This window comes from Cuculus canorus, chromosome 8, assembly GCF_017976375.1.
Source record: "Cuculus canorus isolate bCucCan1 chromosome 8, bCucCan1.pri, whole genome shotgun sequence".
NCBI classification, from domain to species: domain Eukaryota; kingdom Metazoa; phylum Chordata; class Aves; order Cuculiformes; family Cuculidae; genus Cuculus; species Cuculus canorus.
In genome coordinates this window covers 22,512,212-22,538,061 of record NC_071408.1, presented here as the reverse complement: position 1 = coordinate 22,538,061, position 25,850 = coordinate 22,512,212, and the positions used below count along the sequence as shown (strand labels likewise).

Genomic DNA, 25,850 nt, shown 5'->3' with positions numbered 1-25,850 from the left:
ACTGAATCCAGCCAAGCCAGGACTGGTTGCCAGGGAGGAATTTTAGACTGTCATGTACGTGCAAAACTTGCACAGTCCACCTGAGCACCTGGTCTCAGGCAGTTCACATCCCTTTTTTGCGGGGCCAGAGCCTGCTGTCTGGGTGCTGGTAATATTGCGACTGCAGTTGTGATCCCAGGCCAGAATTTTCCAAAAGACAGGACACATACAAACCCAATACTATCTTGCCTAGAAGACCACAGCCAGCACCTTAGCTTCCACAGTTTTTCACAGAGGAACCCCATGGAGGCCAGTGTCCTACTGCAGGAGTAAGACACCTGTCCCTAGGCTCAGACCAGGAGATGCACATCCTTGCCTTCTGCAAGTAGCAAAGTATGTGATTCGTGTTCTTAAGTGTCACTAAAATAACTTAATGTCAAAACAGCCAAAAGCTTCAGTTCACTCTGTGCACTTTCCTGTTTCCTTCTCACACTGGAGGTGTGAGAGTAGCAGGCTTTATGAGGAGAGCAGGACTCTGTGTGTACTGGATAGAACCTGGGAAGAAAGAGGCCACATGGATGTGCAGGATAACAGTAGCGAAACAATTTTGTCTTGCAGGTAACTCATCCTTTCCCAAGAGATCCACTGTTTCCATTAAAGAAACCCTCAGCATGGCTAATGCTCAGTCTTGCAAAATTCAACTTTCTGTCCCTCTGAGTAACATTCATTTTGGCAGTAACAGTGAGCAAACTGTTGGTGTTTTATATTGGTATTTGTGTAAGAGGCTGAGAGGGTGGAGAGGTGGCTAACTTCCCATGCTTTAAATGGGATGTTTTCTCCCTTTTAATACAACTACCACTAAAGGTTTTTGCTGCACTGTTTTTAATAACACCTGCCAAGAGATTTTCTTTTCTAGTTTCAGCTTCAACAACCAACTAGTGACTGTAATCTTGCTCTGTACACTGTTAAAATATTCTGATCTGCATGATCAGTATTTCTTGCCTAGGAGAAGCATCTGCTATCACTGCAGCAGTTCTGTGCTGCTCAAAATGAAATGTCTTTACTTGCTTGGTTTGCTAGTTTTCTTTTGTTTCTCTTCCCCTTGTCTTAGCCCTGCAAGTGTGTTTTCTTACTGGAGTTCTGATGTTGAGCAAGCAGAGTTTAAGTGTCTGTGGAGCTGTCTTACCTACAGCTTTGCAGTTCTTGGACAGGGTGTCCATCTCATATCCCTCGTGGCACTCGCATTTGTAGTCCCCCTTGTAATTAATGCAGATCTGGCTACAAGCGTCTGGATTCTCACATTCATCTATGTCTGAAAAGAGTGTTTGAAACCCATCAATAACTTGAAATCAAACCATCTGTGATGGAGCAATGCTGAAGTGAGTATAATCACGTCTCTGTATGGTGAAACACAAGGGACTGCTGTTTGCATGTAAATTACCTCCACACGTTTTTTTATCCAGAAGCTTGTATCCGGGCGGGCATTCACATTCATAACCAATCTTCAAGTCTTTGCATATGTGTGAGCAACCACCGTTGTTTATGGAGCATTCATTAATACCTGCAAGGGATATACAAATTATCTATGATAAAGAAGGGGGTTTAGTTATTAGATTGAATGAAATCTAATTGAGAAATCTAATGAATTGAGAGGTCAATGTCCTCAGAAATTTTCCCCTATCTATCACTTTTGGAGGCCAGGAGCTGCCCCCACTAGAACATATTAGCAGCTTCACAGATAGGAAGCCACCATCGTATCATTTTCCTGCTCTTTTTTATTCCAAACCAACACTGTAGTTTCATTTGGACTGAAAGTTAGTGGCTAAATGAATGGGCAGCCCTGGGGATACAGTGTATCTGAACCTCTGCATCTCATCCCCTCAGAGAGCTGCTGCTTTGAGCATGTTCTGCCAGATGTGAGGAACTTCCAAGGGACCTAAGGGCTCTCTCCGGGAGATTCCTTCTTCCCTGTGTGCGGGTTCATGTTGACTTTTCTGAACAGCCTCTCTGAGGTTTAATAATTCATGCTGGGGAGTCTCATCTCCCAGGGGGCAGCTATTTTGAAGTACTGTACTATTTTCCCATCTAGCTCCAAGGAATGATCTATGTGAAAATTCCAGAAAACCCCAGTGTGTCAGCGATACTCCATTAGCACTGAAATACAATCCTCCCACAAACACCTCCCACACCACAGTCTCTGCTGGCAGCCTGCATCAGCCCAAGTGTGCAATTTATGAGGCAACAGCCCCCATCCTCTCCTGGGTCCTCATCTAATCCAAGGCCACCTCTCTACTCCCACTTCAAGCGCTGAAATGGAAACAAGACTAAATGGATCCTAGTAACTAGAACTGAATGAGAGGTTGAGCAAAGCTGGTTTCCTGTCAGAAATAACATTTCTTGTTATTGTAATTAACCTACACAAGGTGAAGAGAAAGTCCTCTCTCTAAATAAGACTACTGAACAGGAGCTGTGGGATTTCAGGGATAGCGGGCTCACTAGGACAAACAAAACTGATTCGCATCAATCTGTAAGGCAATTTACAGGCAAATTTTTCATTTCTCTTTTACTTCTTGCTTCCTTGCACGCTGCAGGTGGACAGCAAAGCAGAGCCATTAAACCAGTGCTCTTGGAAGAAAACAGAAACAACCATGAGCCAATTAAGTTAGTAAGATAAGGAAAATGTCAGAAGGAACCCCATCTCAGCTATGGGATGCTTTCACCTTCCTATCAAAGACACACATATACAGATATCAATACATTATGAATTCACTAGGCTCCAAGAAGGTGTCCACAGAGTCCCATTCTGTGTCATCACTGTTCAATGACATTTATTAACGGGTATCACCTATTCCTATGCTTGCAGAGGCCTCTAGCAAACTGGGGCATAAACATGCACAACTGCTCTCTGCAAAATACTGCAAAGTCTATTTCAATTAACAAGCAAACTCTCATTCACGTGATTCCCCTTGTTTCAGAAGTACTTTGTGGAACACATTTAAAGACTGTAAATCAGGTGCTGGTTCACTTGCTGCACTTCTCAATGGGAGCAGAGGAGGAACCAGGCAGAGAAGTCAGCCTGTTCTCTTTCTGCTGGACAGCTGCTGCCCAAACTTCAGCAGTAAGTTCACTGCCTGCCTAAAATAAGACCCGTGATGTTCTACCTTCTGCCATGCTTTTTGGGGCATCTCGAATGGTGCTGCCGTGTCTAACACACAGCTAGACAGACACACCAAGATGAGGAGCATGCCCTGCACCTCCTGCTTTCTGTGGGCATTACTTGTGGGTGGGCATTTCATTCACAGTGATCCACACCATTTTGCACTCTTAAAGAAACGCGTTTCCTTTGAGGGCTATCCTCTTGTTCACCTTCCTAACTCCAACAACACTTCACTGCCAGCCTGAGACTGCACCAAGTCAGCCACGGCACCACAGTAAGGTTGAGCACTGGGCCCAGCTGTGCTGTGCCACTGCCCAGTCTCCTGAGACTAACTGGACTGCCAGCTTTGTTGGGACACCTCCACAGACAGACAAGTTACAACACCCACTCAGAAAGACAGGGAGATGTGGATTAGTGTGGAAGGAAGCAAGGGCATACTGAAAGGACATGGTAAATGCATCCTTGCTAGATGTGCACACACACTTGTCTGATACAGAGGAGAGACTTGACAGTTCTTCCTGAATGTGAGTTGTTTAAGAGGCAGACACTGAGCTCCATGCTACTGGTGCTCCATGATGTCATGGAAAGGGATGTCTGTCCGAGACATTTCTGCAGTGCGGAGAAAAACATGTGCGAGTAATGTTCTAGATTGGGGCTGGTGCCCACGCTGCCTGGTGGGAAAGGTGAGAGTGGCACAGCTCTCTGGCCTGGACTTTCTGTTCTGCTGGCTCTGACAGCCCCAGTGCAGACCCAGCTGTTGTGGTTTGCTCATTCTCACTAGCCCAGAGCTGACAGGACACTGCAGAGACCAACCTGCTGCCATTTCTAAGGGAAACAGCAACAAAACGTAAAATCCAGAAATGCCTAAAGTCATCTCTCAGTGGTTGCCGCCACTCTATCTGTTTTCATCTTCAAAGCATGTTCCCAAAGCTACGTCTTTATGATGTTATCATCATCTTACAATTCCAAGATAATTTAGGCAATGAGGCTAAATAAACCGGTCTGTGCTGTGGAGGACACTAGTATCTGGGAAAAGGGGGAATTCCTGGTTCTTAGTCCCATACTCAGTTCATACATCTCTCCAAGAATAAAAGCTGAGCTGAGAAGGGCACAGTTCAAACTTGCAGATGATCAGACTAGGCTACTAATTATATTTGTATGAAGGGTGATGAGAGAATAAAGGCAAAGAAAGAGAGGCAGAGTGAGAAATAGCATTAGCAGCTACATGTGGTTACATTCAAAGCTGTGAGCACCAGATGGAGGAGAGGGGAAGCAGTTACAACAGGAGCAACACGTAGAAGGCAAGTACTGTACCACATTCTTTCAGAGGCTCGTCAGACCAGTCCCTGCAGTCTCTATGTGAATCGCACACTTTGCCTCCGTCAATGCACTCTCCACTCTTACACTGAAACTTGCTGGGACTTTCACATGCTGACTCTGTCATGTCGGGCAAGAGAGGAAAGCAACTAAGTTAGACGAGGCTCACGACAACAAAAAGCCTGACATAATGCTCCAAGCAGGTGTCATTAGCAGAAATGGGATGGGATTAAGCAAATGAACATTAAGACTGAGAATCATGCAAGGAACTTTTGAAGACGTGCAGTTTGCCTGGGTCAGGACAATCATCTCTCTCAAGAAACCCCACTGCTAGAATGGCTTAAAACTCTCTAGAGAAGCAGCCTGCCATGGCCTGGAGGAGCAGCATAGACCTCTTCCCTTTCCAGTGGCCACACAAGTCCTGCAGGCTTACACCGCAGAGCATGAGGAGTGCAGAGCTCTCTGTACCTACCTTGGACGCAGCCTGCCTCGTCGCTGTTGTCAGGACAGTCATGCACCTTGTTACATTGCTTTGATCCATGGATACAGGTCCCATCGCCACACTGGAATTCATCTGGCCGGCAAGTCACCAGAGCTTTAAGACAATACATTAAAGCATTAGCTGCACCGGACGTGAATCTTTTGTGTGGTACCTTTTAGTCACGTACCTCTGCCACTGCAGGAGTTTAGCACACTCCTGCACAGAGCACTGGCAATAGGGGCATCAGCTGCCTCAGCCACTGACCTCCTGTGCCCCTCTGCTGTCCCAGCTCACCCTCTACATCCTTAGGAAAAGAGTCCCAAAGCCCATTTGAGCAGATCTAGTCAAAACAGAGTCAGTGCAGGCAGTGAAACTTCTTGGGTGAGACACAAGAAAAGCAGGTGGGCAGAAAAAACTGTCAGCACTGGGGTCTCCAGTCTACATGAGAGGCCAGGCTGCTTTTCCATCTAGGAGTGCACAGTGACACTGGGTGGGCAAAGACACCTGCTCCTCAGCTCTTCCTTCAGAAAAAAATTATGTTTAAGATAGATTTAAAATATAGCTTCAGGCTAAGGGCAGGGGCAAAAGATGTGTACTGACTCTCTGCCAAAGCCAAGATGGTCACACTAGGGACAAAGCTAAAACGCAGACATCTTCATTTGGATTACTAAATGCCCATGAGTTAATAGACCACCGGAAGGCAGAAGAGCTCCACTGCACTGCATCTTGGAGTTTCTTGGGGTTACAGGCCAAAAACATCTCCCCAGTGTCAGGCCAGGTTTCAAGCCTGAAGCTCATTTGCCCAGGTCAGATTATTACAAACTGAAACCAGATCTGATGAATTACAAAGTTGGGAAAAAAACTCAGAACAGCTGCACTGACCATACTAAAAGCAGTCCTGATTCCCTCCCCAGGGTTATGCTAAGTGAGAGACCTCCCTAGCTGGAACCAGACTTGCACTGACATGGGGTACGGGGATTTGCTAGCCAGCAAAGGGCTGCGGCCTGTAGTTCCCTGGCAAAAAAGCCTCCTCATTCCTGGGATATGTTATGCAGCTTACTTCCGAGGGGCTGGTCTTACAGATGTTTTCTTAAAATCCTATTAAGGCAGCACACCCTGGAGAGCACTTGATTCTAACCTTTCCACTTCGCTGATTACAGAAAATCGCTGCCTCTCAATAGCTGGAGGAGGTCAGCACTGATGTTACCACACGGGAGGTGAGAGCTACATGGCAGACCATCCCTGACAATCTGACTAACTGGTTCTAATACAAAAATTACCACTTTCATATAACCCAGGAAGAGCCACAGACATGAAGTGAGCTAGCAGCAATACCATAAAGTAAAAGTTGCGCAATGGCTCAGCATCATTGGTGACTGCATCCCATATGATGCAGGATCCAGATACACAACTGCTTCACTGGACTTAGCTCTAGTGCATCTTCAGTCAGCAGGAAAAAGACAGGAAAAGCCACAACTGCAGGGCTGATGGAAGAAGGGAGAAATTCTGCCTTTAGAAATAAACTTAGAAATAAACAGTGTTACACAAGGAGAGTTTGGAAATAGCACTGAGAGGAAAGCCATATGCACTATATTAGTAAAAAGCTGCAAAGTGAGAAAAAAAAATTGCAATAAGTATAGTTATGGGACCAGCTGTGTCGCCACATTTCAGCTAATAAACCCAAGCACAGAAATGGGAAACCTCAGTGGGACATCTGGGACAGCAGCTCCAAACTAAGCATTCAGGAACTGCTGCTCTAAGAGGAGAAAAGCGAAGGAGAGGAAAAAACAAAACTGTGGTCTGAGAGCATCACAGACCACAGATCTGGAAGGCACAGAGAGCTCCTGCAAGGAGGCAGAGGCACTTCTGCTTGAACTGTTCCTGCCATTTACAACCTCCCACCTGGAGAAGCCCTCATGATGGAAAGACCACCTTCCCCTTAGGCAATCCTGATCTCTTCCAAGCTAAACCTTGGACATTGCAAAGTTTTCCCTACTGTCTAGCTGCAAATTCCCTTTGTCACAATTATTTATTGTCTTCACCCCAACGTGGAGAACAGTTTACTTCACCTTTTCTGTAGCAACTTCTAGATGCAGAGACAAGAAAGGACTGTCCTCCATTTCTAACTATAAGTATTAACCTCTCACCAAGGCGCTACATGCAATTAAAGCCAATAGAGGTGGTATCTTTCCTGCAGGAGGAACAGGTCTCAGGTTCATCAAGTAAACCTGCGCGATACCAGCAAAACATATGGAAGGCAGCTGTAACCTACTAATTGTCCTCAATTGTAACCTTCAAAGCCCTTCTAGAAAGCAGTTACAGCTATATGCTAAGGATAGAAAGGTTTCTAATCCTAAACAAAGTCAAAATAAAGTAGAAGTTTGCAGGACCTGCAAAGACAATGTTGTAAAAGCACCAGAACACTGACAGAAAAAGTGACACCACAGCTCCAAGCTCAGTTGCTAAAAGGACTGCAAAACACATACGTGGGACGGTGCAACATCACTGCACAAAGCTTTTGCTTCAGGAAGAAAAGACAGAAGTTTGGAGACCAGGCTTGGTTTCCTGGCTCACTTCTCACTCCGGCAGAGCAGTGGAAATTCTGACCTTAAGGAACAGCCCCTGAGCCTCCTAATAGACATGCAATTAGAGAAGATAGAGTAAAAACTCTTACTGATTGCAAATTTATTCAAATGCTTATACAGCATTTCTCTTCTGGTGCGTTTTTCAGTAAGAGGAGAGAGACTGCTATGCTACCTGGCCTAGAGAGCACCAGTTTTCAGGGGAGAGGCCAGGAACTTTGCTGTCCTGAGGCTGGGACAAAAACCCATCTCAGCACCATTGACAGTGTTGACAGCAGGTCGCCATCAGGGCCATTCCCAAAGCAGACAAATATTCTAAGGAGAGGGAAGAGCTGTGCTGTTTATTTGCACAATATGTTCAGAAAATTGCTGTGCTGTTTTGGAGGGTTTAAATCAGTGAAATCTCAGCAGTTTTATAGCCAACTCCTCTGCCCCACAAATCAAATACAAAACAATTTAGCAAAGCCCTGCTAAATTAACAGGCGCACTCAAACAGACGCATTCCCCATTTGCAAATACTAGGCACAAAGCTGCACTGCTCAAATTCAGCAGATATATTCCAGATTCCAAGTGTGAGCCTGTGTTTCTTCTGTCTTGTGTCCTTGGTCCCCCCTAAAGTGAACTTAAATCTCAAGAAAAAACTAGCATCTGCAAAATGCATCAATCCCATTTTATAGGTGGGAAGATAGAGGCACAGAAGTGAGGTCAGGTCTCAAGGGGTCTCTTTTCTAGCCATCAGTTGCAAGCATTATTTATTCTCCCCCCTGGATGCCCTAATTTGAGTTGCAAAGGACATTTGAAAATATAATCATTCTAGATTTGGAGACTAATAAATCTAACCTAACGTTGATTTTATAAATATATATACATATGTGAATATATATCCTAGGAGAAAAAAAAAACCCAACCACTCAATGTTCTCACAAAGCTTTCCTGAAATGAGTCATTCCCTCCTATTTATTTGCTGTCTTGCTGCCAAAACCTGTTCACCAATTGTCACCCTTCATTTCTGCTCTACTCAGTTTTCACCCCAAAATGATTATAACAAATGACTGGTGATGGCCTCGTGACATTTTTTTTAAAGCATTAGCTCCCATCCCTCTATTTTATACAACGCAAACCCCACCCAATTCCCATTTGCAAGAGAAGACACAGTGCTTTTATGGAAGCAGACCTTGTGCCATCCCTGTTGCTAAGCGGATGGAGCAGTGTCAAACACCTGTTAACTCCCTGCGTGCCACGTGATACTGACCACAAAAAGAGAATGTCAGGATAGGGGAAAAATAATAAAGGTCAATCCCTAAACTCTTCAGTCCAACAGATGAACAGTGACGCAGAGCTTCCAAGGTCTCAAATGTCACTTTCTTACAGCGGACATGTGCACCAAAGCAACAGCTGCACTAGGACAGGGATGGAACATTCGTTTTGACTCACTCAGTCGACCCATCGGCTACAGGAGCACTCAGTGCTGAAAGTCCTCTCCTGGCTACTACCTTAAAGATTCCCCTCCTCTCAGTGCAAAAAGCAGCAGGCTTCTACACCTCTGTGACACCGGGGTGACTCCTACTTTACATGGGTGTAAGGGGCAGAACCAGGCACTCCACATGGAGCAGCACTGCAGTAGCTAAAACGTGGGGCTTGAAATCCCTCTATAACCTGGCTCACAGGACTGAAAGCAGCAGACGCAGCTCACATGCTCCTTCCTCCTGGGCAGATAAGCTGCACATTGTGCAGGACCGAGACTTACTGGAAAAAACCCTCGGGTGCTAAATCTCTGCCAGTAAGAGATATAATTATTATGTCTCCAGTCACTTCTGCCACATTTCCTCCTCCCTCCACTGGTTGTCAGCACTGCGCTGCGCTGCAGCGGTTTCCAGCTGTGTCCCCTGCCCCGGGGGAGGCTGCCCTTGGTGTATCTGGAGGTGCTACTTGGAGAAGTTGCTCTGCAGCTCAGGGATGCTGTCAGAGCCGTGCTCCTTCGGGCCTCACGTCTCAGCAGTCTGAGCTCAGCTGGACACCGCTGCTGTCTGTCAGATCAAGGAAAGAAGCTGGGGTACAGAGGGCTCCCTCTGTCTCAGCAAGGCACATAGGCAGTCCCACCCCTCTCACACAGCAGTATCAAAGTAAACAAGGCCGGTAAGAGACTTGAAAAAATTCCTTTCAAATTCAACAAGAAGGATTGATATTTTAGAGACATTTATTCAGAAAGTGCCATCTGTAAGCTGCTCCCCTCTTTCACCACTTGGAAATAGAATGGAGCTCACCTTTCCCTCTCCAGAGTTGTCTAAACTCAGCCACCCTGCCAGGCTGCTGTTACTGCAGGGAATACAACCTGTGGGATGGTGACCAATTCTGGTGGGAGTCCCCTGCACCTGACAGCAGTTGTTCAGCTGTGTTTGTCTAGCCACTGCCCTCTGATTTGGAGGGGATTCAAGTACAATGCCATCCGCAGGAGGTCTCAGAATGAAAACAGGCACCAACCAACACAGGCTGCCTCAGCTAGCAGCTAACATCTCCACTAGACATGCTCCTGCCTGACTTTCTTACAGTCACTTCATACTGAAATGGATGCTAGGAACCAACTTTGTTTTCTGGCTCCACTGTCCCTGCAACGCATCAGACTCTGGAAATACTGCCTGGGTATCTGCTGCCCAAGAGCTCTGTCATCTCCTGTATCACCTTCTTGGAGATGAAACTAATCCATTCCTACTCAGAAGGGTGTTGACAGCACTGATATCGTTGTACCCAGCAGTCAAAGCTGCTCTCTTCCTAACAAAACATACTTCATTTCTCCTATTCTGCTCTCATCTCTCTTTGAAAAGAGTTCTTGGTTCTTACAATGGCACAGCAACTCCATGGTTACCTGTGGCTCACCCCCCTGCTCTCCTGCAGTGAAAACCACAGTGTTCAGGACTTACTACATCCTCCTCCTCTTGCTAAAGAAGCCACTGAAATTACCGAATCACAAAATCGTTTAGGTTGGAAAAGGCTTTTAAGATCATCAAGTCCTACTGTAAACCTAACGCTGCCAAGTCCACCACTAAATCACGTCCCTGAGCAGCACATCTACGTATCTTTTAAATACATCCAGGGATGAACTGCCTGTATCTACCTGGGAGACAGTCTGATTCCTCACTTCTTGAAGGACTCTCCCACACAGCTGCTCTGAGCTCACCAGCTTCAGCTCTGTGTTTTCATGGGCATGAAAAGACAGTGCTGGCAAAAGTAGTAAATTTTCCTAGGTAACTTTGTAAAAATGTCAGGTTTCTGCAGCTGGTTGCTGCCTTCCTCCCCAGAGGTGGCCCAATGTCAGAGCTGCTAAATATATACAGCTATGTAAATATTTTATTTCATTTCAGTCTTGTGATTATGAATATTTTAGCAAGACATTTTGCTTATTTTCTTGTCTCTCTCCCTCCTCAGGTAAGTGACCAGCTTGAACAGTTTAGTGGCTAAAAACGGATGAAACATTTGAAATACCATACACACCAACAACACCATGTTAAATGCATAAAGCCAGATGAAAAGAAATCCATTATTTATTAGCTCTGTGCCTTTATCAAGCCAAGCTCAAAGTACACTTCAAACGAGATTCTTCAGAGGTGCTGCTCTTGACTGCCTTGTTCAGTATACCCTAACTTCAGAGGCAAAAAATTAATTATTTTTTTTCCTGCTGATCATATATTCCCTTTAGCATTGCGGCTTCTAACCTCCAGGCTGTGACCCCACCACGCAGCCTGAGGGCTTTGAACATTTTCCCATTTTCCATTTCTTGTCTTTCTAGTGAAACAGATTTCTTCTGAGGCACAATACCATCCAACAGCTCTTGCACCCTCTCTCTGAATCCTCAAGGCACAAAAATAAAAGGAGTCTGGAATATACCTGACCCTGCCAGGCTGGGCATCCAGCCATGCCATTTGGAACACAAACGCTCCTTGTCAAGCACACAGTTGCTGCATAGACATCAAAGACTTGCCTTAAAACACAGCCCATAGCAGCCTTCTGTCCCCTCTCCCCAACAAAGCAGAGCTTCCAGCCCTGCCCTGCCTCTGCAGACACTCACGGCAATCCTGCTCATCAGACTTGTCCTTGCAGTCTTCATCCCCATCACACTTCCAGTTCAGGTGGATGCATTCACCATTGCCACACTGGAATTCATGAGCCGCGCAGGTGTTGAGGGCCTTGGCATTGTAGCCACACTTCTCTACGGACTCATCCGACTGATCCTCACAGTCCGGCTGGTTATCACAGACCCACGGCTCTGGGATGCACACGCTGTTGTTGCACTGGAATTCGTTGGGCTGACAGGTCAAAGGGGAGCATTTTCTTTCATCACTGCCATCCCCGCAGTCATTGTCACCATCACACACGAAGATGATGGAGATGCACGACTTGTTACTGCACTGGAACTCATTGGGAGAACAGGCTTGGGAATAAAAGCAAACAGGTGAGCTGTGAGGACTCCAATCCAGCCCCCACCACTGTGTCAGCTTTAATACACTAGGAATGTCTGAGACAGAGGAGGGCAAGGGCACAAAAGCATTACCTTGGCTGTCCTAGCCCAAAACATTTTTCCCCATGGTAAACTACATGGCAAGGAGGAGGTGAAGAAGCAGCGGTCACCTTCCCAGCTGAGCCATAAGATGCATCTTCTTAGGGGCCATGGGTAGCCCTGAAGACGAGCGGGTAGCAGGGCTGCATGAACTGCAAACTGCAGGCAGGAAAAGAGGGGGGCAGCCCTGGTTGAGGCAAGAGCAGCCCAGCAGTCCCTGGTGTATGGGGTGATAGCACGGAGAGAACCGGGAGATTTCAGGGCAGGCTGGAAGTGTGCTGTCATGTGCTGGTGGACATACACAGTGCTTCACTTTGCTCGGCACTGACATTATCAGCTTCCTGACTTTCACAAGCACAGAATCAGGTTTCAGGATTTCACAGTGTGCCTGGTTTTGGACATATTAAGTGGGATGTGTAGGGTAAATATTTAGTGAGTCGAGCATCAATTTAGCTGCAATCTGCCAGTAAGGCCCTTTACAACACACTGAATGCCTTCCCTGGAAATCACAACTCAACATTAACATACAAATGAGGCATTTGTCAGATAGGATGCTGAGTGGAGTACTCTCCTCTGAAAGCCTAATGGACAGCTGAACCAGAGAAGCCTGCTCAAATTAAACTTTCAGGTACTCCCACAATGTGCAATTCACGGTTGCTTTATTTCATCAAGGTGTGGGGGAACCAAAATCCTGGAAGAAATTCTCTGTAAGTACTTCTAGGCAGTTACTTAAAAAAAAAAAAAATCCTGCTTCTGCAGTTTCAGCTATCTACAAGGAAGTTATGGCTTTGATAACTTAGAAGTGCAATAAAGATATACAAATAAATTACCATGAACTCTTTTTTTTTTCTTTTTACATTGCTCTTGAGAGTCTCTGCCTTCAGAAGCAGCACTATTTACTGTCCTATCTGCAGAGCCCCTGTGACAAACCACACAGTTCAGATTGTACCAATCGCTGCAATAGTAAGTGCATCTGGAAAGCAGCAGAATCTTTGTAAAGGAGATGTCATACCCCAGCTTTCAGTGAATGGCAGGAACCCAGTAGTATTCTACTATGAAATACTGTCTGGTTTATACCTGGCAATGAAAGTATTTATCTAGCAATTAAGAACATGTTCACTTGCAGACTTGCTGGGCTCTGTCTGTTAGCCTAAGCAGCCTGTAGTTTTACATCAGTGTGACAATATATGTAGTTCTCTCCTGCCCTGTGCTCTGCCCCATTTACTCCCAGGTTTCTCAGATGTTACTGTGTCTACCAGAGTAGTAATCTGCCTAATTACAAGAAAAAGAGGTTTGATGCAATGCCACCAGGCACTGGCTATAACCCAAGCACCCTCCCACAGGAATAAATGTTAAAGTGAAACCTCAGCTGCACATTGCTGCGTGCCCAACTTGACATCAATAATTAAATGCAACAGAGTGTGGTCACCAAAGGAGCACCTAGTGTTAAGACACCAAAGCAGTATCTAGTCCAGGGAGGTTGCTCAGGCTCCTTCTGTACTCAGGAGAATATTTTGGATATAGGAGGAAGCCTTCAACAGGCAACTCCTGCTGCCTACTTTAGGATTAGAACTCACTTGGAGAGGCTAATATTTCTCCTCTCCAAACAGAGAGAACTTAGATCAGACAATTGACATTAGGAGATTAATCCCCATCATAAGGACCTGAAAGAGCAGTACAGTTTGGTGGAGAAGCATCTAAAAGACCCTCTCTTTTGCATAGCAGAATTAAGACCATTAAAATGCTCTGTTTTCCACCTAGATTCTGCTCTTTTTCTTCTTTGAACATGCTTTTCTATCCTTATCCCATAACTAGAAATAAAATAATCTATTAACCTTACTGATCAGTACACAGCTGTATAAACTAATACTCTCTGCAGATCATGCATTATAAGGAACTGCCAAGTGGGAACTCAAGGCACAGTTACAATCTTGCCACTCTATTTGAAAAAGGAAGTGAGAGACAGGAATATTTCTGGGGCTATGTACAGTTTCTGCAACAGATCGAAGCTGAGAAGAAGAAATTGCTTTTCTGGCATTATTTTGATGAATCGCGGAAACAGATGAGTGCACAAAATTTTGTATAGTTCTTTGATCCCTAATTTTTAGGCAAGGTTGTAATAATTTGCACACTCCAAATGTGCATTAATTTTCCTTTCCTCCAACCGTAATGAGCCTATCTTTTTTGCCTTGTTGTTTTCCTGGTCCCACCTCAATCCCTGCCTTCTGCCCGTATGCATTTCCCTTTAGAAATCTGCTGCATTAGCAAATTGGCGACTGATAAACGTGTGGGATACAGACAATGGAAGTTTGCACAAAGGCTCCTCCCTCTGCACCTACAAATCCGAGTACTGATATAGAATTACTGATGATTGCAGCCAGAAAACAGAAGCAGTTCAGGTTTTGTAACCTCCCATGCGGACTTCCTCAGTGAAGCTTGTGAATTACTAGCTAGAAAAATTGCACGATCGTGATTATTTTATTTCTTTTTAAAATTTAAGTTCACTGTGATGACAGCACTAAAGACCACAACTTCTCCCTCCACCGAACAGGCACAGCAGAACAGCTGTTGTGAACGCCCCTTCTCACCACCGCACAGTCCTTAGGTGGGGATCAATCTCTGCAACTCACACGGCACCAGCTCCGACAGGGCATCACCTGCACTGGGACAAGTCCTGGGAGGCAGAAGAGAAGCTCTTTGCACTCACGTCTTCCTGCTGCAATTACAGCAGCTACATGCTGCTGGGACAACCAGTAAGACTGATAGGCTGCTATCACTGTGCCATGACAAGAAGGCTGCGGGACAGCACCAGAGCTGTCACAGGGACACTCCAGTGCATGCACTAGCAGCCAGTGGCAGTGCCAAACGGAAGCACATGGTCCCTCACTACAGAGGGCTGCTCTAGGCACCTCCTGGTGAACTCAAGGAATAAAAATGCCCTTTTCTTCATTTACACACCTAATGACCATCTCCAGGCCAGCTCAAGCGGGACAGTTCCCTCTGGGTCACACCTGGCTCCAGCAGAGACCTCTGTCTCCCTGTGTAGCTGGCTCTCCTGCTGGCCAGGGAAGGCAGATAACACCCCAGTTCCTCTCACCCTTCATTATCCTCTCTGACAGCTAAAATCTGCAGGGCATGCCAGGATAAAGAAAAGTCTGCAGCTCCTAGCCACCTGGGGACTTGCTCTGGCACAAACAGCTAACAGAGGAGAAAAGCTGCTTACAATCCCTCCGTACCTAGGCAAGAGTCAGCATGCTCACGCTCTTCAAGGTCCCTGCTGCATGGTTTGGTGCTGGTTTAAAGAACCTAATAAAAAGCCACACTACAAATTATCTTATATAGCACCTGGAGAGATGAGGACTGGGAAGTAAAGTCCCAGGGACAGTTTACTTCACGTCTCCATTAATAAACCTGTCAGGGTACCCAAGCAGTCCCATCACTGCAGCATTTCACTGCCTCCAGAGCATTTCAATAGAAAATGTGTGAATAGTAATTAAATGATCACAATTTGTTTGCATTCTCTAGTTTTGCTGCCTGTCCTATTGCAAGCTTATTCGTGCAAAACAAAGGAAACAAATATTAGCTTGCTTTCCAAAGTGCCAAAGAAATTAATAAATGTCATACTCTATAGTGCAAAACCTACTTCAAATATGAAGCGGTCCCAGTAGAAAACTTGGAAATGTTTGTCAAGAAGTGGTGTTTAACCAACAGGCTTCAAAGCAGTAAACCAGCACAATTACAAAAGTTTTACAGTTTTGTAGGGTACTGTCATCGTTTCAGGTTCTTCACAATTTTAGGAAGCAAAATACCAAACCTAAATGATAGCGTACACGTGCTTTGGCCTACAGACAACGTACACCAGAGGTATTCTGCATTCATTTCTGCTTTGTACTATATGCCAGTACATCGAGTGCAACTGCCCCAGTTTTTGCTTCACAGCCTCCAGCTGCAATACTATCCCATCTCTGGAGGAGAGCAGAGCTGAAGCTGTCTTTGGACAGAGAAGTAAGAAAAAAATAGAGAGAGATTGCCGCTGTGGAGCTCGTGCTTCACTACCGGCTGTCTCTCTTTTGCTCAAAGCCAGGATTTAAGCAGAGGCTTTAGCGAGCAGCCTGGTGCAGCAGGGACAATCTTAGCTCAGGCGCTGCACCAATAAATAAAAGACAATTCTAGCAAATGCTTTTTAAGTGCCCACAGAGAAAAGCAGAACGCTGTAAAGATACAGGGTGCTCTGAGAACTCATTTCAAAAGTATATATTTGTACATAATGTTTCTAGAATGGACACCAAGCATGAATCCTTAAATCTGGATAAAACTCAAAATATGAAACATTTTGGATATCCATCATTAAGAGGAGCTGGGAATTATGTACAATGGACTACAACTACTGCCTCTGCTAATGTTTAATTAAGTATTTTTCTAGCTTTTCAGTAAGGGTCAGATATTTAATTTATCACTCTCCTCCAAAAAAGTCAGTTTTACTTGAAATTACATGAAAGGCTCAAAGGAACATAACTGAGTGGTAAAATCTTTGGTAAAGTAGATAGCAGCAATTACTGATGCTGAAGACAAGAAAATAAGATACATTACTACACTGCATTTTTCTGATACCCTCCCCAAAGCAACGTAAAGTGTGGCTCAAAATTTCTGGTTTGCTTAAATCTGATAGTGGATCGTCTGAAGAAAGCAAAGGATGATTTGCACATGTTTACATTTACATGAGAGAGAGAGAGCGCTGCTGTTCATTTATCACCACTGCAACACCGGCAGAAGAGGCTGGTGGACTTAAAATTCTCCTAAGCTGTGAGTTGAGGATCTGAACTTCCCTTGGCTGCGTAAGGGGAGTGCCTGAGCCCTATCTGCCCACGTATTCTCTGTGAAATGCAAACCCAGCAGAAATTCATTTCTGAGATTGACCACGGATAAGGAGGTCAGAGTCCAAATGGGTTAAATTAAGTAGTAACTCCCAGGCCAGTTACCAATGCTATCATCACATTTGTCTTACTTATCATGTATTTTCAGGCTTAATTGTATATAAATTATTTGTTTTGTCTGCAGACAGTTGGTGTACTTAGCAAATATCTGAATATTTCATACAGATTTTCGTTCAAATGCCAGCCTTTAAAGCATGGATTCATGCCTAGAAGGACAATCTTCCCACAGAAAGCTGCCTTCCAGGAAGGACAGCAAAAGAGATGGAGGTAAATGAAGATGACCTTGAAGCGCGTTGCTCTGAAAAAATGACAGGCCTCCCATGGAGGGAATAATGCAGCTGAATTGCAGTCTCACTACTAACAGTGGTTGTTGCTATGGTGATTGATACCGAAAAGCCCACATAGATGAAGAACTGTAGAACGAATAGTAATTCCTTATATTGTTCAAATCACTAATGTAGCTAAGGAGCCATGTCACGCACTCTTGCAAATTAATATTTGCATGCGCTTGCTGCCTTTGCCACACTGCTCACCTCAAACACAAATGAGTTATTTTTCCATTCTCTGCAGCAGTATTTGCGTAGTATTAGTTAATTATAATGGAGCAACCAGATGCCAAAGCCCCTGCTGATAAATAATGGTTGGTTGAAAAATGATTTACTGATTTAGAATATATTTCCTGAGAATAGTATATTCATTCAAAGTGGTTTAATTTTCTGAAAATAGAATTAATTACAACCCCACAATTTATGAAGAGAAGCAGCTTACACACAAAAGCTATGCACACCCTGTATTTCTTCCCTGTCTTTAATCTTATGTGCAATAAGGTTGTTAGCTCATATTTGCAGTCCTCTCAATTTTACTTCACATTAGGAAAGTGTTACGAAGTTTATAATAGGTTATTGTTAAATGACTGAAAGTGACCTCAAAAAAAGAACAAATGAGTCCAGTGTAGAGGATTTAGGGCAAACCCAAGGTAATTTGGGAGAATAAAAAGGGTGGTCAGAATGCCTAAGGTTGATATTGTGCAGCTTTTTGCTAAAATCCAAGACAATCCACAGGGATCTTAGGGGGGTAAAGAGCTATCACTACTATTTTCTGGTTGGAATATAATCAGCTGAATCACAATAGCCATGTTTGGTGCTAGCCAAAATTTTAATGGGGAAAAAACACGCGGGCATGTGTCCTGTGTGTTTCTTTTCTGACTTTGAAAATTGGAACCTGCATGGGACCCACTCGCTCCTGTTCCCTCAGACATGACTTGCTTACTAAAATGGCAGTTTTATAAATTACACCAATTTGGCAAATCCCTGAGAAACAGCTGGTAATATCCATGAAACTAACTGCTGCTCTAATATTATCACACAAAATCCATAATTCTAAGGAATGGATGAGCATTCTTCCAGCACCCAGAACAGAGCATTACTGAACAGGGCCTCGGTCCTGCGACAGGGGACACAAACCCCACATTTACTGCACACGCACACCTCTTTGGATTAAGCAGAATTCCCTGTGGTTAACGAGGACTGCCGGCACAGATCTTTCTTCATGACCAGGAGTTAATTTTGCTGTTGCAGGGTTTAAATCACAGATGCTTTGCCAGGAAAAGTCTACTCCACAGGTCTCACCTTCCACCCATTGGTAAGACTTCACCTCTGGTCATCTCAGAGAGACAGGAACTGCCTTATTATACCTGCCTGTTTTTAACATTGCTTTCTGGTTTCTGGTGTCCAGCTCAGAAGAGAGAGACTCCATCAGAATCTTAAAAGCTACACTTTAGTCATATTGGCAAATGAAGCACAATTTGTTTCATTCCTAGAAAATTTGCAAACTCTCCTTTTTTTCTGACTGGAAAAGTTAAGGAATTAAATCCTACGTCTGTTGGTCCACAGCTACGCTGCTGACCTCCCACTTCCCCCTGACCCACACGTTCCCAAGCACAGCGATGGCACCAGTTTAATCAGTTAGAAAACAGAATTGTTCCACCAGAATCAATCAAGCCTTTTACACTGCTATAACTAATAAGGAATCCTGGAGGTTTATCGCTATTTACAACACTTAATCTTTGTTGAATGCAGATAAGTAACAAGGGAGCAGCAACTGACACTACAAAGCTATGTGCACTGCTAATGCTTGTGCAGCTACCCTCAAGTCAGGAAAACTGCGCACACCTCAAAAGCACCCGTGGAGAAAGGAAGTCTGAATTCCCAGGTAGAATTCCCTGTTGACAGAATCGCTACACTGACTTGTCTGTGGAAAACAGAGAAAGGAAAGCCACATTAGCCACTCCCGGGTTACATTTCTAAACTGAGGGGCCAGACAGTTAAGGCAGACAGAAAAGCCTGGATTCAGCCCAACCTGGTAGCTACAGCAACGGATGGTGCATGAGTTTTAACTCATCCGAGTAACGAAGGACGAAGCAGTGCTCACGTTGTAAGCAATGAGGTCACTGCCCCATAAAATCTCCACTTCCACTAATTTGCTTTGCTTGATGGGAATTCTCAGTAAGAAGAGATATTTCTTCTTATTGCAGTTTGCTTCACAATTTAAGTAGACTTAAATATTAACTGCATTTAGAACATGGCACTATTAACTTTTCTGGAGCACAGATAAAAGAAGAAAACGCAGAGAGCTGTTATACCTCACACTCCCGGTTTACCCAACTGTCTCTCACATTGCTCCAGGAGCAGAGATCCAAAATGAGTTTGAATGCAGGTGAAATAACAGCTAAAAAGATGCTTTTGAATTCACAGTTTGCAAGGCAACTGATCTGAAGGGATGAATACCTTAAAGAAAGAAGCACCGAGGAGACCATGAGACAACTGGCAGGATTCAGTGCAGCCAGATTTAAGATTATGTGTACAAACACATGCTGTACTGACCAAGTCTATAGAGACAAGACCACTGTGATGGTTTTGGGAGGGGGAAGAGACCAATAGACTTTTCAGGCAACAACCAGCCCCTAATTATTTTCACATACATGATAGGAGGAGCACAGCTATCACTTGATGTAAACAATGTACCCACATAATGTATCCATGATACCACAAAAGAATGGCAACTTTTTTAAGGAAAAAAGTCTTAGATTTTGTACTCAAATGGAAAATTTAAGCACTGAGTAACACTCACTGCAATTTAAAGTATAAGGTTTGTGTGCTAGCTGCACTCACTTTAATAGCAGCGAGATTTCTATAGCATTAAGATTTGCCCTTCAGTTTCTACGGCTTTGAAATAGAAGGCGGTGCTTTGTTTGATTTGGACTGAACGAAGATTCAATTGTACGACAAGATGAAGAATCAATTGTACAATTTTCCTTTTGGAAAAAAATAAGTGCATTAAAGGGTATTTTATTGTCAGCTAAACCATCCCAGTTATATTTTATAAAAAACCCAAATGTCTTTGCAAAAATAAGCAAAGCAAATCCAACCATTATATCTTCCTCTGTAGGAAAAGAGTGTTTTTCTGCCACCAAGATAACTTTCAGATGTTGTCTTATCCATTAATGTGACTCCTAAACTAGATTTTTTTGGTTTTGCATTAAACGTTCCATAGCCTTTTCCTGCGTAGGACTGTGCTGAATTCAAGCTAACTGATTTTGATGCAGTATTCAGATCATATGCTCAGGAAGCATAAATGTTAAGCAATCATTAATTAGCATAACACATATGTATCTGTGCCTACTGAAGGATGGAACTCCTACCCACGTATCTGCCATCGTAACAGGATTGTTGGCACTGACAGCTAAAGGAGGTTTCCCTCAATAAAACTAAACAGATTCTTGCTTTTTAGATGAATAGGCTCAGAATTATATCTCCATTCTTATGAAGAATGTACTTCAGAGACATGAAATACAATCATATTTGGCAATAAGAGATGCAATTTCTTGGCCATTTCAACTCCAAGAGCTCTAACTGCTGAAAGATAGACTGCTCAGAAGATAGATATAACTACAGGTCAATTTTTGCTCCTCTGACAGTATGACACGCGAGGTGGGAAAGAAGAATCAGAGACAACTTCTCCAGCTAAGGTACAGAAAGAGCAGCAGGACAAAGCTTTTGTGTGCGTGCACAGGTAACAAGCAGTCAGTAATATCAGGTGTTCATTTTAATTACCCACAAATCTTTGTACAAAACCAGTTCTTTCAAACCACTCTTCCACAACTCTTCAGAATATTATCATTTGGGGTGTGCAGGACTTGTGTGTGTGCACACGTGCTTGCAGTGTGTTCTTTGCATCTGCTCTCTTTTCCTAGTGGACCTTCAGGAAAACACTCTAAAGGTGCCAAATTCTAAATTGTCTTGTTTTCATATTGTGTTTTCATGTACTACGCTTTAAAGAATAAATTATTTATGCAACATACTGATATAGAAAATTCATCTGTAACTGAAGGATCAGCACAGAGCAAATGTGCAGAGGTCACCACCAAAGCGTGCTGATGTGAGCAAAGCACCACTCAGTGCTGGGAAACTCCATTTACAAAATGTGACATGTGTCTGCTCTTGTTAAAACAGAAGCTGAGAAGACAACAGCAGGGAAAACAAAGCCATTTTGCGATAACTTCTGCAGGTAAAGTCCTGGCACAGCTTAGGCCATAGCTTTAAGGTTTAATTCTTCACTTAAAGCAATGACTATTTCACCTCTAACCTAAGTTCAAGCAGTATTTTACGTTTAATTACAAGCATCCAGTATATTAAAAATTCAACCACCTTAATTTTTCCTGTTAGAGTCCAATTAAAGGTAACTACCAATCTTATTTTTCTTGCTGTTTTGTTCTGAAGGAACTCAGGACAAATATGATTATAGGCTGAGATTTTTCCTAAATAACAATGGGGATTTTTCTGCAATTACTACTGCTTTTGAAGGAGCTCTAATACTTTAAGCAGCGATAAAGTGGCAGCTGTACATGTTTAATTTCTGAGAGCCAGGGCATAATACACAAGCATTAATCCCTCCAGCTGTCCAGTAATTAAACATCATGTAAAGCCCAGAGGATATCATTGCTGTGCTACCTTATCTTATTTATGAAGAACCTTCATTTGTTAAATCTATCGCCATTTTCTTTCCATTCTTAGAAATAACTGTAAATTCCTCCACCATGGCAAGTGTACTCAAGTTACAGCCACCTTCTATAAAATGATAGGAATTTTAGGCTGCCTGTGTGTTTTTTCTGAAATAATAATGAATAGTGATACTAGATAAATATTTCCTCTACAAGCATGAACAGAATACTATAGGCTTTAACCCCATTAAAATCGGTGTGTTTCTCAGGGAGAATATATAGCAAAATCTGATCCTTTGGGTTTCATTTCCCTCTGAGCTGACTGAGGAGCAGTACGTCACTGCACACCTAGACTGTTAATGAAGGTAACAAACAGAATGCATAACTCTAGTGAAAGCATATATTAATTAGGCTGCAAAGGAAATTAAAATTAGTGCCACGTTATCACCAAGTAGAACCATATAGTATCTGTGGAGATTTGGAATGAACAGAATATAGTATAGTCGAATCCCCACTGGTAGCATGGGCAGTGTGACTCGGTGTGACTCCACTGCATCAAGAAGAAAATGATGCTGAGACAACATAATGCTCCTTGGTACAGGACAATGATAAAAGATAACAGAACAATTTAACTTTCAACAGAAAGGTCATTTTATGTGCACGCGAGTGCAGGAGCAGTGTGGAGGAAGGTGGCTTTAAATCAGCTTGTAATTTCCCCACTTTAGCTGGCTCATCACCAGGTGGATCTGCTGGAGGGATCAGACCAGCTTTAGCCTGCTTTTAAATTCTTCCTTCTGCCAGTGGATCTCAGGTGGCTTGAGGGCTATTGAGCAAGGCATTGGAAAGAGGTGAACCTGAAAGCTTTCTGTGCTTGAACCTTCCAAGGAAAGGACCCCTCGCTTGCAAGCACTGCTGCTTTTTATGGAAAATCATATATGTGCCTGAAACTTTGCCAGAAAAGAGTAAGTTAAAAGTTTCTGCCCTGAGGATCTTCTAAGTGATGTATCGGCCACAAAAATGTGAAGGCTGTGAGCCACCATGGCAAGGACAAGTGGCTTACAGATAAGCAAGACTGTGCTTACTGTTGTTTCCCTTATTATTTAAAACAAACAAACAAACAAACAAAAACTTAACCCAGTTTGTTCACTTTTAATCTGGGATATCGTATCACAGGGCTGAAAATCTAGAACTAATTTGAAGATATACGGTCAGTAATGAAAAAGCCAGAAGACTAGGGACCAAAAGAAGATGCTCTCAATAATGAGGCTGCCACTGCCATGAGATTCCTGCAGGCATTACTGGCTCTCATGCTTGGACAACTTTATGAGATCAGTATTAGTACATCTGCTACCTGCACCATTTCCCATGGATCGCTGTTTCTCTACTATAGTTAGTCAGAATAAACCATGGTATGGAAAACCAGCTTATTATGCTATTGCTATACAAATAAATACATCACTTCACTGTATCAGACTATTGGGAAAGGGTAAAATTGTACACTTCCAGCTCTGCATCTGCAAGACAACTTTCATACTGGGTGCAAGAAATGGTCCAGTTAAGAGCCAGTAACACAATCAGAAGAGAGGGGGCCAGAGCCTTGCTCTCTGTTGGCCGCCCCAGGATTCTGTCAGCAGGAATAAGCGATGTGTGCATGTAAGGTGTGTAATGCTCATTTCAGCTGTTACAGAGTGGTAGCTCTTCTGTTCTAAATGCATGCCAAAATCCTCTTTGCATTCTTGAGTGGGTGACAAAACTACTTCATATGTCTCTTAGCAAAGATGCAACAAGTTCTGCAGTAGTTAGTGAAGTCCAGACTGACCCTGAGTTGTGATACTTTAATTATAGTCTCTCATATTTAATTCCTCTTTTTAGTCTTAGTAAACTCATTCCTAAGCTTCTACAATCAATTGTGGCAAAGGTCAGGTACACTGGGAGCAGAAAACCTCAACCAGGGAAATAAGAAAGCAGATGCCAGCACCTCCAAACCAGCAAATTCAGGACTGCTGTTACATTATTAACTGTTCATGTCTATTTTAGAGAACTAAACCTGACCTATGACTACAACACACTTAGTGCTGTAAAGACACAAATTACTTCTGCTCCAAAGAACTGAAAAATAAGGTTTCTTTTTATACACTCTCTTGTTTTTAAAAAGGCAGATATTTGCATTTTAAAAAATGTTTGTGCATTGGAAGTTAGCGGTGGACTTAAAGCCTACCTGCTGGAAGTAAATTATTTAGGCAGACAGGCACTTAGCTACCTACGTGCAAGGATTAACATCTGTAATTAATCCCTGGCGCAATTACAGTCTGTGCAGACACAAATCTGGATCCCTAATCCCTACTAGTGCTTTATCTGCTACAGGTTAAACAATTCACAGCTTCCATTGCCTCCTTCGGAAGTTCCCTCACAGAATGAAAATAGCACCATTTTTCCTCCTTGTTCATGGGTGAACACCACCACCAAAAGTGCCTTACCACCCGCTAATAACAGGCCCCGAGCAGTATGATGGGGTCCGTGCCTGGACTGCTTATGAGAATAAGAGCTTTTCTAATACTGGTTCCAGTTTTTATTGAGTGGATTTCACCTATCAAATTGTTGTTCCACACTACAGCTGTGGCAAACAGGACCCTTATTTCAGATGAGCACAGTTGGCTTTGCTTACTCCTCAGGCTAGCACTGTACGGGGCTAGATTGTACACGGAGAGATGAGGAACTCAAAGGAAACATATGACTTATCTGTTGTTTGAGATTATGGGTTTTTTTTTCAGCATAGCTGCGCTCAGTTAAGTCCAGAGCTTGCTAACTGCAGCTGAGCCCTTTATCTAAAGGGGGTTACAAGGTTACACAAGGACAGCATCCAAGACTGAGAATTCTCTCCTTCTTGTCACTACTGCGACAAACCTTTTTCAGACTACACAGGGCACCAATTGAAACAGCAAGTCTTCAACAGTGACCAGAAGCAAAGGAGAGGGATGTGGAGCACTAGTTTGATTTCCATCTGTGCAAGATCACGCACCAAGGACGTGGCTGATACAAAGCACAATGGAGAATCCAATCCAAACAGAAGATTCTCCTATTCATATTCTATACTTTTGCCACCAATTTCTGAACAGCAGCCTCCTCTCCTCCCTCTTGCTGGCTGTAACAGTACTTACACTGATTATGCTGGATAAATTTCACATGGATTCAAAAAGCAACTACATAATTCTGAGAAGAAAAAGCAATCAAGAATTATCAAATCCAGAAGAATATCTGAAAAGGAAGTTGTTGGAAGCCAGAAGCAGGCATAGGAGAAAGAATGGCAACACACTCACAGTGCCCTTACAGTTGTGGATGATTCTACTACCATAATCATTGTTTTCCTCTCCTCTAGTAGATCCTCCCTTAACTGGGCTGTGGATATTTCGACACCGGGACAGATCCTTGCACAGCTTCAGCACAACCAAGCCCTGCTCCTGTATCTGGATATCAGCACCATATTGTTAGTGGTACAAATTACCAATGCAGAAATGCAGGCTCAAGTAATATTCATGAACTCCACATTAAGTTCTTTTGAAGAATTATACCACTAAGAGCCAGTTATTCTTATTAAAAAAACAGGAACATCCTTAGTTGAAACAAGTTTTAAGTTTCACATTAGCTTGAAGTAATAGCTTTATTAACATGGATTTAGAAAGAACTTAAGGTTTTCCTTCTGGATATCATCACTCACAATATCTTCAAGTCATCTTCCACTTAGTTTACTGCACATGCAGGCTCTCACCACAGAAATTATCCTGAGCACAAACAAACTCTCCTCCAAACATTTATCCACAAAGATGTGCTATTTATAGATAAGTTGGTCAG

The 25,850-nt window shown here is 43.4% G+C and overlaps 1 protein-coding gene across 4 annotated transcripts in view; it reads right to left on the bottom strand.

Moving 5' to 3' along the window:
• Window positions 1-25,850, bottom strand: part of LRP8 (LDL receptor related protein 8) — a 191,795-nt gene that overhangs the window by 15,376 nt on the left and 150,569 nt on the right. Inside the window, exons 5-9 of one of the 4 annotated variants that reach the window (XM_054073257.1) lie at window positions 11,580-11,942; window positions 4,926-5,048; window positions 4,451-4,573; window positions 1,421-1,540; window positions 1,166-1,291 (exon numbers count right to left, since the gene is read on the bottom strand). In XM_054073257.1, coding sequence (XP_053929232.1) covers window positions 1,166-1,291; window positions 1,421-1,540; window positions 4,451-4,573; window positions 4,926-5,048; window positions 11,580-11,942 — 855 coding nt within the window. The remainder of the gene's footprint in view (window positions 1-1,165; window positions 1,292-1,420; window positions 1,541-4,450; window positions 4,574-4,925; window positions 5,049-11,579; window positions 11,943-25,850) is intronic. The other 3 variants (XM_054073258.1, XM_054073259.1, XM_054073260.1) reach the window with 3 other exon arrangements.